This window comes from Gouania willdenowi, chromosome 4 (assembly GCF_900634775.1).
Source record: "Gouania willdenowi chromosome 4, fGouWil2.1, whole genome shotgun sequence".
NCBI lineage: Eukaryota > Metazoa > Chordata > Actinopteri > Blenniiformes > Gobiesocidae > Gouania > Gouania willdenowi.
The window spans coordinates 11,525,802-11,539,085 of record NC_041047.1 but is presented as its reverse complement, the minus strand read 5'-3'; the positions used below and the strand labels follow the sequence as shown (position 1 = coordinate 11,539,085).

The window sequence follows — 13,284 nt, the reverse complement described above, 5'->3', positions numbered from 1 at the left end:
AAAGTCTAAACGATAACTTGTGCTTATTGCTTTTTTGTTTTATATCCTGAATCATTCTTTTAGCTTCTTGGAAAAAATTGTACACATTTATCTTTTAACTGTCCACAAATACCACCTTATCTTAATGAGCATGGAGGAGTAGAGGGCATAAATATACTGTAGTGTGGATGAGCCGTGAAATAAGGATTGCTGAAGTCTTGTCAGAAGTCGCTTTAAATTGCTGGTTATAGAGCAGGAAAATCGTACACAGTGTTGTTACACACACCATCCACACTGTCAGACATGAACTAACTTCTCCTCCCGCCAACACTTATCTAAATCTCGTTCTACTCCCGCCCGCCACGAACTAACGCGAGAGTGAGGACACAACAAAAGGAAACGTCACAGTCACATACATCAACCCAGGGCGGCAAACACACACGGGAAACACCCAACGTGGCAACCCAGACATGGCAACACAGAACAACACCAAGGCTGGATTCACCGGCATCACAATACTTTATGTCTGTTATCTAAGGTTTTCTGTGAAAATAATCAGCTTTCTATCATTGTCAGTGTCACAGGGAGGTTTGACGGAATATATCTAAACAATGAACAATCCATGAACCTGTACGCATGGATTGATGGCCTTTCTACCGTATTGAGTACTGATCCTAAGACAGTGTTTATCTTGTATCTTGTTAAAAGTGCTGATGATACAAAACCTAAAGGGTTGAAACTAATAACAAAAGTTTTGGTTCCAGCTAGAAATACAGCAAAGAGTGTGATCTGATTTGAAAAGCAGTGATTTTATTTATTAATAAAAAAACCATAAACAAACTGCTCCCTGAATCTCAGCATCCATGTGATGTCATCTAAGAACAAAATGAAAGACATTGGATTTCAACTGGCTTAAAACAACATCATACATTTGGAATGAATTAACAGAATACCTGCCTTAATAATTAGGTCAATTTGTGGATAGTAGTTCATTTAAAAATAAAAAACAATGTTAAATTGCATGTGTGTGTATAATTTGTTTGGTTGTAGAACAGGGGTATTCAACTCTAGTCCTCGAGGGACGGATTCCTGAGACTTTTAAATGTCTCCCTGCTCCAACACACCTGGTTGAAACCAATGTGTTGTCATCAAGCTCTGCAGAAGCAATGATAACGAACCATTCATTTGATCCAGGTGTGTAGGAGCAGGGACACATCTAAAGGTCTCAGGAATCTGGCCCTCGAGGACTAGAGGTGAATAAACCCTGTTGTAGAATGAAGCAAGTGAAAATGCATTAACACAGATTTTGAACGTCTCACCTTTAGAACAGGTGAAGTTTATTGTAATTAAATATAAAAGTAGTCACAAAAGAGCAACAATCAGATTTAGAAGATAAGCAGTTTTTTGATTCTTTCACAGTTCCTTTCTGTTCATCTCTAACCCACAGGTCATATCCAAATGTCCTTTAGCTGCATGTCTAAGACTGGCCGTAATGATCTGAGCACTGGAGCCTGTTCGTCTCATCACATGCAAAGTTGTTGCTTTTTCAACATCATGACTGTCGTGCAGTATCTGCAGTAAAACCAGTCTGTCTCATTGGTTCCAGTCTCCTAGAGTTTAAACATCACTTTAGAGTGCTGGATCAGGAGTTCTGCCTGGCTGAGGCAGGTCGGACTTTGGCAGGTTCAGAAAAAACCTTGGTGGTGTTGCTTTGAGCTTTGGCGGTCTCTGGGCGGGCTTTGGACTCTTTCTTTAGAGGTGGAAGTGTGACTGGCTCCCAGAGAAAGAACTCGTGCAGGAGTGTGTTCACCATATCAGGAGACTCCAACATGATCATGTGACTCCCGTCCTCCAGGACCTTCAGGAACGCCATCAGGAGGATCTGGAATAAAACAGAAGATGCAGGAAGTTCTCTATTTAATAAAGGAATGTCATAAGTAAGGTAAGGTTAACATTGATTTATTTATTTGTATTTGTGTTACTTTACACTGAATTAGCACTGTTTGTTTAAGTTCTAAAAGCTAAGATATCTGGATAGAAAAAATATTACCAGTGGTTCTTTAAACTGCCTTTAATTATCAATTGTGAGAAAAACATAAGAAGAAGTTGCACTCAGATAATTCAATAATACTGGAACTACACTTTTTCACTCTTTGACACTAGGTGGCACTACTATTACTACTCAAATTTGGAGCACGTGTACTCAATTTTTGTTTACTAGTGCATGAGTACACTTTACTAGTGCAGTAAAAGGTGTCACCTAGTAGTACAAGTAAGCATTGTATTCTTTTAAGGGGGGTGGGGAAAAGCAAATTCAGGCTCTTTTGGGGGATTCCTGTCAGAAGACCATTACAAATGTCAGTCTGCTGGAGATAAAAGCATGGTCCAGCTTCCCTTGATCTTTCTGAGTCATTAAAATGTTCACTCTGGAGATGTTCTTTAGGTGGTAGAAGCTGTTGTTGTGATAGATTTAATGACTGCTATATGTAAGATCTGAGTCATTCAGAACACCAAGGTTTCGGACTTGGTCTTTAGCTTTTAAAGCTCAAAACTCAAGTTACTCACTTTTCCTTGTTACCAAAGACAATCACCTCCATCTTGTCATGATTTAGTTGAAGGAAGTTTCCATTCATCCAGCAGTTTACTTTTTCTAAACAATCACACAACACCTCAATAGAACCATAGTCATCTGGGTTCAGTGACAGATATAGTTGTGTGTCGTCTGTGTAGCTCTGATAATCAACCTTACAGTTCTGTAGAATTTGGCCTCAAGTAACCATATAGAGGCTAAACAGAAGGGGTCCAAGAACAGAGCCCTGAGGAACCCCACTAATGGAATTGGTAAATGTTCTTGATTTATATATCGCTTTATCTCTACACTGAAGTAGTCTCAAAGCGCTTTACAATATCAGTTCATTCACCCATTCACACTCACCTTCACACACCAATGGGACTGAGCTGCCATGCAAGGCGCTAGTCGACCACTGGGAGCAACTTAAGGTTCAGTGTGTATAGACTGGGATCAAACCCCCAACCTCTCGTTAAGACCGCTCTACCACCTGAGCCACGGTCGACAACAAGACATTGTTGTTCTGTCAGATTTGCAGTTTCGAATGCTTAAAAAATAACTTTGCTCCTCCAGGTAGGACTTAGACCATTGCACGACTAGTGAACAAAAGTTTGTTCTACTAGTGAAGGTTTTCTGGCAAACTAACCTTATTAGTAAAGCAAAATCGTCTACTATTAGACTAGTTGTACTAGTAAAACTTTGAGTTTTGACTAGTAACATACTTTAAGTCTACTACTACTCGTAAAGTGTACTTGAGCACTAGTAAACCAAATTTGAGCACTACCTTAACTATGGTTGATATCGCAAATATCAAATTTACGCTCAAACCGCTTTCCATACTTTTCAGCAGAGATAAAACGGGATGTGTCTGACAGTACATCAGATAAATACTAATAGGACTGTAAAATGTTGCATTTTCCTGTGTTTATTACAAGTATTTGTATTTTCACTGTTTTAGTCGTAACAATGGTCAACATGAGATCTACCTCTGCCATGCGCTGGTCCTCATCCACAGGTACAAACTTGTCGTGCATGCCATGAACCAGTAGAATAGGCACTGTGAGCTCAGCGTGGTAAACCTCGTCACCCTCTGGCCAGTACTGCCCACTCATCATGGCACGCAACACAAAGGACGACACGTTGAAGGCATTGTTTTTTTTTAGCAATTGCTTCTCCTTGGAGCCCTGCCGAGCAAAGCCAGCCCTGCAGGAGGCAGAGCAAAGGAGATTTACCCGAGTCACAAGTGGCTCCCAATAAAACAGAACTAAACAACACAAATTCAAGATAACATGAGGCAGAATTAACAGATTACCAGCTCGTTATATTGAAAATTCTCACAAAGGCTGTAGTTTGTTTGGTTAAAGTTCAAAAGACCAAAATGTTATTTTCTAATGATCATTCCAATAAGATGCTCTTTGCCGTCATGTCTTACTTGAGGAAGCTCCAGGCGAACAGAGGCGAGAGGCAGTGGAGCACACAGGTGGGAAGGTTAAAGATGGAGCAGATGCTTGGTTCCAGAGCTGTGGGACCTCCGCCATTGATCATCACCATCTTGTGAATCTGATCTGGAAACTCGTGAGCCAAAAAAGTGCAGAACGACACTCTGCACAAGAAAAACCAGCGTGGGTTACAGGACAGAACAATGACGCAACAATAAATGCTGCAATTATGAAAGCAATGCTAAAGACATTGAGCATATTTTAAGTGAAAAACTATAATCCAGCCAACAATAAAAAAAAAAAATCAGCAATTAATACAAATATAAAAAGCAATCAAACCAAAATCAACAAAACGTTCTGTCTACTAAAAAAAAACTGCACAAACCTGCAACAGTTGTAGTTGAAAATACTATTTTTCTTACTCAGAGGTCACTCGTACACTGAAATTTCCCGAGTTAAGGTTTCTTCTCAATAAACTTTTATTTTGAAAGGAAACTCATCCTGAACCTACTTCCAATTAGTTGGTGTTATCTTATTTTCAAACTAGTGGGCAACATCATAAAGGTTGAAATTAGTCAGGTAATAGTTGAAATTTCTAAGGTTTTATTGCTTAGATATGTTGTTATAGTGAAATAATTATTCTAAAGAATAAAAGGAAATTAAATAACAAAGAGAAAACTAAAACATGGTCAAAGAAAAGGTAAGAAAAGCCTTCACTTGAAATCAAACCGTTACTTTTTCAGGAGGTATAGTCACTTCCTTCCCTGAATTACAGTGAAAAAGTCTTTAATTTATAATAAACCTAATTTGTGTGTAATTCAACTTTGGTCCTAAATAGCAGCTGTATGTTTTCAACCAAGAAAAACCTGTTCATGTTCAGGCAGGAGACACTTAAATCCCAAACCCTAACCCTATAAAGTCTGAGTTCTAACATTAACATTTTTGTTTTTTTTCAAATCAGTCCTTCACTAGTGGTGAGAAAATATGATGTTTATGTGAATTTGTCAGATATTTACCCATAAGAATGGCCAATGAGAATATTCCTCTTTCGTGCGTATCTCTTAAATATCAGTTTCATATCCTCAGCCAAGGCATAGAAAGTATATGCAGCAGCAATCTGAGGTGCTGAGCTCGCTCCATGACCTGCGAGGTCTGGGGCGATCACCTCGTAGCCCTGCCGTGAGAAGAAGTCCAGCTGGTTCCCCCAGATATCCAGTGAGCCGCCCACCCCATGGATGAAAAACAGCACTACGTCTGCATGCGTCCCTTTGCAGGCAGAGATCTTCCTCTCACAGTCAATCACTACGGTGCGTTTGGGTTTTCTCCTACGCCTCCTGGGTGGTTGTGGGGTCTCAGTCTGTGCAGAAGCAGGAGTGTCTCCTACTCCTCCTGTTTCAGAAGGGCCACTGTTTCCAGTTGAGACTGACTCTAAACTGGCCTCAGGAAGGCTTAGAAGTGGCGATGACTTCACACTGTCTGCAAGTTCCACCTCCACGGTGCTGTTTGGCTCAGTCTCGCCATTCTGACAGGACTTCAACTCTCCACTGGCCTTTTCCCCTAAGTTCTCAATGTACAGCTGTCCATTACGATACACTGTAATCTTTCTTTTGCAGCTGACGATCCCACCCTGATCACTGGGCACCTCTTCCACTGGTCGGTCAGGAACGATGTGTCGAACCCGCAGGACGCGTCCCGGTTTTACCTCCACAAACTCATATCCGTCTGCAAGCTCTGAGGTCTCCACAGGAACCACAACGTTGGCAGGTTTGGAGGTGAGGCAGCAGAGCAGACCTTCCATAAAACTGGTCAGCATGGCTGCCAGTCTGTAGGGAACACAGTCACAAAGAAAAGGCAACGCATGAGCTCACAACCAAAGTCAAGCACAAGCCATAGTACATTTACACACACACAGGTCACCTTTCGTACTCACTTATCCAAGAAAACTCCACCACCTGTTTATCCTTATCAGGTTGTTGGTGCCTATGACAGCTCAGTTAAGGTGTGCAATGTTGGAGAACACATGCAAACTTCACACAGAAAGACAGGAACCACCCACAGTAGATACCCATTATCTGCATTTTTAATTTTAAGAAAAGCAACTTGGTCTAGAAGATTAAATAACGCCAAACGTATCATATTTGCTACATGAGTTTTGGAACTCTCTACATGATCAAGTTTTTTTTTTTTTCTTGAAAACCCTGATATGTACAATTATTAGCATGCAATAAAAGGATAATTCACCATGGGGCAGTAATTAGTTCAGCAGAGGCTTTTCCAGCAACTCTACAAGATTAGAACTTTTCCAATTTTGAAAATATTGAGGTAAGAAAGCAAATCTTTTACTGAAACATCAATAGGAAGAGTTACTGGGTTGATGCAGTGGGATATTAGGTTATATTTCATAATCTGTTTTAATAGAACTGTGTTGAAAATAGTGTATCAGATTTGATACAGCAGGTATATGAGGTCATGTAGCTCTAAATCAGTCAATTCTCATTTTATTGCATTATGTACTTTTTACATACCATCAAGCAACAAAAAGTATTTTATTATTTTTCAAGTAAACAAAATAAATGTTTAAATTGCATTATATTGGTAACCAACATGGGAAACAGACAGAGATGTAAGCATTGTGCAAGCCACATTTTTCATGTATACTGTGAAAAATGCTGAGTGGACAGAAACTGTTTTCAGGCCTACCATCATGCAAAATATAAAGTTTGTGATCCACAAAATGAGGAAAAATAAGTGAAATGTTACATGTTATAGACTTCACCATGCCATCCATTGGTGGATATCTCATTGTTGCATGAAAATAGCACTAAAAAAGGTTCTTATGTATGTATGGAATTACCAATTTGTAGACAGGTTATTTATTACGTTTTTATATTTGAGCATTGAGACCCGATGTATCAAATGTGACACAAATACACACTTTTTTTTTCTTGGTTATTCATAGGGACGGGACCAATGAAGGCTCACGTTTCAAAACATTGGATGTTTCTGCCATTTATTTTACTTTAGCATTTAGATTGAACTTGTAAGACATGATCTGTTTCTGTCAATTCAACACCTATCACAAAATTAACACTAACACTCCACATCCAACATTGCATTGTGGGATGTGGAGTCCTGTAGACAGATGCATAGAAGTGTTTTTTACAACATTCTGACTGTAATTTCTTGTGTTTGCCCCCAAAAACTCTGTCACACTGACTTCCCAACACATTTCTGGTGTTTTCATGAAATAAAAGTAGCAGAAAAAACAACGGTGGATGTTTATTTTCAGGTTTACACAGAAAGGTCAGAATCTGGACAGAAATAAATGTCTCAAGGAGTGAGGTGATATGACGGGGGGATACCGGGAACAAACTAGAATAAAAATGTCAAGCGAAACAATGTCTGTGAAAAAACAGATTACTGTGGTGCACTATGTGGAATTATACAATATAGGGTTTTTAACAAAATAAAAAGGCTGGTGTGTGTTTTTTTTTTTTTAATGTGCCATCAAAATAACAAGTTAAACCCTGGGGACCTTCTGTCAGACGTATGTGAGCAGCTTCTTCCCTCAGTGCTGTCTTTGGAGCTATAAATAGATGTGGATGTGAATAGCTCGCTGAGTTAGAGCTGTCTGCCATGTGATCGCTCTGTTGCCACTACTGCATTTTCCACAACACTGCCAGTCAAAACTACAGAGTGCAGGTAGTTTGTTTAGAAATGCTTCCAGGGCAATATTAAATAATAAAGGGAGTAAAAGGAACATCACTTATGGATTAATCAAAGTTGATAATAAACTATAAAATTGTGTCTTATGTACAGTTAGTTGAGAACAATAATCAATACGAGTTCTCACTCAGTTCTATTACCAGCACAGCAACAACACAGTAATCAAACAAGGTCTAAAGACTCTGTTGCTATGGCATTATCCTGCCGTTCTCCTCCCTACAACAGAGGATTATACTCAGTGTCTCCGTCTAAATCCACATCTCACAATCTGTCCATCTCCAGTCGCACACAGGGTTGTGTCCTGTCCACACACAGAGTTGTGACCCGCCCCACACGGGTTGTGTCCTGTCCTCAAGCAGGGTTGTGACCTGTCCCCACACAGGATTGTGTCCTGTCCCCACACAGGATTGTGTCCTGTCCCCATAAAGAGTTATGTCCTGTCCCCACACAGGGCTGAGTCCTGTCCTCAAGCAGGGTTGTGACCTATCCCCACTCAGGGTTGTGACCCGCCCCACACAGGAGGATAGTGTCCCATTCCCAGGGTTGTGACCTGTCCCCACACGGGTTGTGTCCTGTCCTCAAGCAGGGTTGTGTCCTGTCCCCACACAGGATTGTGACCCGCCCCACACAGAGTTGTGTCCTGTCCTCACACAGGATTGTGACCCGCCCCACACAGAGTTGTGTCCTGTCCTCACACAGGGTTGTGACTTGTGTCCCGTCCCCACACAGGATTGTGTCCTGTCCCTACACAGGATTGTGTCCTGTCCCGACACAGGGTTATGTTCTGTCCCCACACAAGATTGTGTCCTGTCCCCACACAGAGTTATGTCCTGTCCCCACACAGGATTGTGTCCTGTCCCCACACAGAGTTATGTCCTGTCCCCACACAGGATTGTGTCCTGTCCCGACACAGGGTTATGTACTGTCCACACACAGAGTTGTGTCCCGTCCTCACACAGAGTTGTGACCCGCCCCACATGGGGTTGTATCCTGTCCTCACACAGGGTTGTGACCCGCCCCACATGGGGTTGTATCCTGTCCTCACACAGGGTTGTGACCCGCCCCACATGGGGTTGTGTCCTGTCCTCACACAGGGTTGTGACCCGCCCCACATGGGGTTGTGTCCTGTCCCCAAACAGGGTTATGTCCCGTTCCCACACAGTTGTTGTTGTAGTTGTGTGTATTTTCTTAAAGGATTGAACCTAAACAATTTGTTTTTGTTTATTACCCAGAATAACTACAAAACAAATCCCATTAGCATAAATGATTCATGTTTCAACTTTTGTAATTTTCATTGTAAAGTTTTGGCCCATATTCAATCATTTATATTTGTGTTTGTGAAATTCTGTTCTTTCTTTCAACGAAAGTTCAAGCAATTAGTTTCCAGTGTATTTCTGTAGTAATTAATATTTTCCGCTATTGCCAAACTGTGAAATATATATACTCACATAGGCCCAAACTATCTCTGGAATTAAATGAAAGCTTAGTGTGTATTACACAGCGAACAAAGAATGCAGTGTACCCAGGTCTGCAGATGCTTGATACTGTAAATCACTTTTTTTGCGTTCTTGGCAGCAGATCCTTAATGTTCTATCATTTTCAGGTGTACTTTCTGTGTATCTCACAGGTATATGACAGGAATGAGGTCTGAGGTTTTTCAAAGAAATTCCAACCTCAAACTGATTCTTCTAAAGAAAAGATATTTTCAAACTACGTTTGCTTTCGTGTGTAAAGTTTATGTATCCAAAATTCTTCTGAATGGACCCACCATTAGCTGCTTTGAGGATTCATTGTTAGTTCTTTCTGTCATGGACTTGAGTCATGTATCATTTAACCCTTGGCGGTTGGACTATTTAAAAACATGTTATTCATAATTTCACGAACACAAGTATGACACAGGTTTTTAATACTTCCTTAAATAGAAACATATTTTGGTTTATTGTGTGAAAGCCTGCTACTGTATCTGATGTTCTCATTTAAAAGTTCACATTTTGTCATTAATTTGTGATCATTTTTAAAAGAGCAAACCCTTCACCTTCCTGTGTGGTTTGTTGTTGTTGTGACATTCAACAGACTGTTCACTGATGCAATAAGAAACAAGATCCAATTTATGTTGCTACTTTAAACATCAGATAATTGTATTAAAATGCCAAATGGTAAATGTGTATAACAGCATTAAACTTAACAAGCATATATATATATATATATATATATATATATATATATATATATTTTATATATATATATATAAAATAGACCAAGACATGCAGTAAATACTTCAAAACCACTAATCTATGTCTGGATAACAGTCCTTTGAAAATAACATCCACATTTTTCTGCTACTACAACAAAAACATACAAATAAATAAGTGCTTACCTGTCATTAGCCCTCAGAAATCGGTAATAATGAATAGGTTGAATTGGTTTCTTTTCCTTCATCGATGGAGGGAAGCTATAATCTGTTGCAGTCAATCCAATAATCTCATTTATCAGGATGTCGTGTCCTTAGTTTCCACACGGTGGTTGTACTGTCCCACTGTCACTATGTCTACATGTTTATGTGTTTTTATTGGAGGTTCTCTGAGCTTCACCTTTATGTCAGATGTTCAATGAGAACTTCCTCAGCTCCACCATCAGCTGTTATAGAGGCTTTAAAGACTCAGCAGTAGTGTCTGTCCACTAGAGGGAGCTGTTACCTTCACTATGAGTAGAAAGAACAGACCATAGACATACAGACCCTTTCCAAAAAAAATTAGAATATCATGGAAAAGTTGCTTAATTTCCATAATTCCATTCAAAAAGTTCAACTTTCATAGCTTCAGGGCCCACAATTTAAAGTATTTATTTGTTTATTTTTACATATAATTTGGGCTTTCAGCTCATAAAACCCATGAAAACCAGATTTTAAAAAATTAGAATTAGAATACTGTGAAGAAATCACCATTACCATCACCGTCTTCCTTTAAACCCTTGGACTTTGATTCCTGAATGAAAGGCACACTTTACTTTCATCAGAAAAGTGAAGTGTGCCTTTGATCAACGTGATTGGAACCTGGATTTAACATCCATGGCACAAGCACGTGTTCACAGGACATTTTACAATGTTTTATCATTAAAATACTTTTAATTCCTTTTCAATCATGTGAATTGAATTAATGAATCCAAAAATATGAAAATGTATTCACATATTCTGGTGAAGGAGAGAGGTGGGAGTGAAAGGTGGTGATAGCTGTTTTATATTTTAATGGAACTTCCCAATGATTAATATAACATACTGTATGCCTCCCTTGTCTTCTGCCCTCTACGAGCTGGGACAGACTACAACACTCTGGCTATGTTACAGTATAATGCTAATGCTAACCATTGCTATGTTGCCTGCAATTAGATTTGTTTTTGTTCTTGATGCGTCTCTGTAATGTCCATAACAGAGCTAGCTTTCAGATGACTTCTTGTATAAATAAGTGTAACGTATGATTTTCTGCACTAATGAACCCTACACGTACAGTATACAGCATCTTATCCCTGCTATGACTGTGATCAGCCACATCAATGACTCACGAGACATTGTTCTTTTCTAATATTTATTATAAAACTAATACAGGAAATAAAATAAATACATCAAATTTCAAACAGTGAAAGAAAAAGACAAAACAAACAAACATGTGTAACAAAAGGTCAAAACTGGCTTCACGATCCCAGTAGCTTTCAACAATTTCAAAAACAATTTAATGGATTTTTGAAAGGCAAAAAAAGAAAGTTCACCACAGACAGACCATAGAGTTTAACAAACTGTAAAAATGTTAGGAAAAAAAAAAAAAAAAAGTTTGTAAGGGATCGGCCAGTAAACTTCATCCGCATTTCAGAAAAAAAGTAACTAATAATCACAATAAAAACAACATCTTACAACACAAAGTGACATTCACTAGCTTCAAACATATTGCGGCACATTACACTTTGGAAATAAATGGGTGTTATACATTTTATTTTTGCACAGAAAGTCAGTGCCATATTATTCCAAACTAATGTGACACAAAACAGCAATAATAATGTCTCTTTACAGTTCCCTGACAGTATTAGACTAGATGAATGTGATCCAATAGTCAAAAATAAGTCAATGTCATTGCAAGAGTTTTGCTTGTGGATGTGGCTCAACATATTACTGTAAATACGTCTGCAACTTAAACGGTTTATCTCTATCAGAACAAACTTTACATCCTCATTTGCTTTGAAACGAGATGAAAAGAATAATAAATCACATAATCCATGTCGGGAATATATGTTTTAAGAGAGCTATGCACTTCATAAAGGAAGATTTTCTTTATTGAGACAGTTTTATTCATGCTAACTTCACTCAAACTGCTTCATAGTCCTGTTGAACTGTGGAGAACAGGCAGCGTTGTTATTATCGCCTGGAAGAAATTGGAGGAACAAAAAGACAAAACCATGATTTAAATATTAGAATAAAACTATTACACAGTTTTTTTTTGTACTTTCAGATAAAGAAAAACGACATTACCAATATAAAAGAAAAGTACCTGTACTGGTACCTATGGATGTGTGACGGTAATTGGTGGAGTATGAATAGTTTTGGAGACTGCAGCGCCATTTCTTCCCCCGGCCGTCAACACCTGAAGGTGTAACTGGTAAACACTGTCGGGCTGAAGCCTTGGAACTGTCACTGACCGCTGGGTCTGTGGAAAATAAAGAGGAGAACACAGACTAATATAATATACTGTACTGTACTTTTCTTTATACTGCCCCCTAGGGGCTAGGTTTAAAAAGGCTCCAAGTTTCCTATAACCAAAGTTGTAAAGAGTTTATAATAGATCCTACTGAAGTAGAAGTACTCTTACTTGATTGACATTGTACTCGAGTACAAGTAGGGGTGAGTATTGGCAAGGATGTTGCAATACGATACATCTCGCGATATGAGGGTCACGATACGATATCACGATATATCGCAATATCACGATACTCTGCCCAGTTAATATCAAAATTAAACGTAGAGATGAAAAATCAAGTTGCTGTATGTGTTCATCAGAAGATATTGATCACTCAGAGGACAAATTGAGTCAAAACTATTTGCTTCAAAACATCCTATTTATTATTTATTATTAGTGTTTTTGCACATTTTCACTGAAAAACAGAAAATGCAGTGTTACACACTGCCATCATAAAATAAAGTGCAACAAGTTTCTTTTCACTGAAACTACTGTGTAGAAGTCTCAAAGTAACCATGACAACATAATGACGGCTTTGTAACAACTGTAAGTGAGAACATTAAGGATAAATCACCCTGAGTTACTGACAATGCACAAAATAAGAGAAAATAACTTATCCTGTTGTATCAGTTTAAGCAGTGATCTGAACACATTGAAAGCATTGTAACCACCACTGAAATATTGCACAAATACACAAAAACATTAAAAAAAAATCAGATTTTTTACATTCAAAAAAATCAATTTAAAATCGGCAACCAAAAAATCGCGATAAATCGTGAATAAGTGAAGTACAAGTAAAAAAAAGTAGCTCAACGTTTATTTTTGGTAATAAATCTTGCCACGGTTCTTT

At 38.8% G+C, this 13,284-nt stretch overlaps 2 protein-coding genes and 1 long non-coding RNA gene across 5 annotated transcripts in view; 1 reads left to right on the top strand and 2 right to left on the bottom strand.

Moving 5' to 3' along the window:
• Window positions 1-769: 769 nt before the first annotated feature.
• LOC114462638 (protein ABHD8-like) lies at window positions 770-10,356 on the bottom strand. Of its 2 annotated transcripts, none has more exons than XM_028445631.1 (5): window positions 10,091-10,356; window positions 5,004-5,810; window positions 3,981-4,151; window positions 3,535-3,751; window positions 770-1,861 (listed from the first exon to the last, which is right to left on the bottom strand). In XM_028445631.1, exons 1-5 carry the CDS (start codon window positions 10,150-10,152, stop codon window positions 1,622-1,624), a joined length of 1,497 nt encoding a protein of 498 aa, XP_028301432.1. In that variant the 5' UTR covers window positions 10,153-10,356; the 3' UTR covers window positions 770-1,621. The 2 variants fall into 2 exon arrangements, with proteins under 2 accessions (XP_028301432.1, XP_028301433.1); XM_028445632.1 differs by lacking the exon at window positions 10,091-10,356 and adding an exon at window positions 5,918-6,007.
• Window positions 5,171-12,311, top strand: LOC114462664 (uncharacterized). Its single transcript, XR_003673994.1, has 3 exons — window positions 5,171-5,294; window positions 5,601-5,759; window positions 12,210-12,311. It is a non-coding gene; the product is annotated as an uncharacterized LOC114462664 (long non-coding RNA).
• anos1b (anosmin 1b) overlaps window positions 11,480-13,284 on the bottom strand; it is a 55,762-nt gene continuing 53,957 nt past the window's right edge. Inside the window, exons 14-15 of one of the 2 annotated variants that reach the window (XM_028445614.1) lie at window positions 12,249-12,404; window positions 11,480-12,122 (exon numbers count right to left, since the gene is read on the bottom strand). In XM_028445614.1, coding sequence (XP_028301415.1) covers window positions 12,261-12,404 — 144 coding nt within the window. In that variant the 3' untranslated portion in view covers window positions 11,480-12,122; window positions 12,249-12,260. The remainder of the gene's footprint in view (window positions 12,123-12,248; window positions 12,405-13,284) is intronic. The other variant, XM_028445612.1, reaches the window with a different exon arrangement.

Excerpts from the sequence above, each read along its gene's own strand:
- LOC114462638 (XM_028445631.1), bottom strand. The coding sequence starts at position 10,152 with ATGAAGGAAAAGAAACCAATTCAACCTATTCATTATTACCGATTTCTG. Across the intron at positions 3,752-3,980 it reads TTCGCCTGGAGCTTCCTCAA|GGCTGGCTTTGCTCGGCAGG; the intron begins GTAAGACATGAC and ends TGCCTCCTGCAG. Across the intron at positions 1,862-3,534 it reads AGGACCAGCGCATGGCAGAG|ATCCTCCTGATGGCGTTCCT; the intron begins GTAGATCTCATG and ends GTTTTATTCCAG.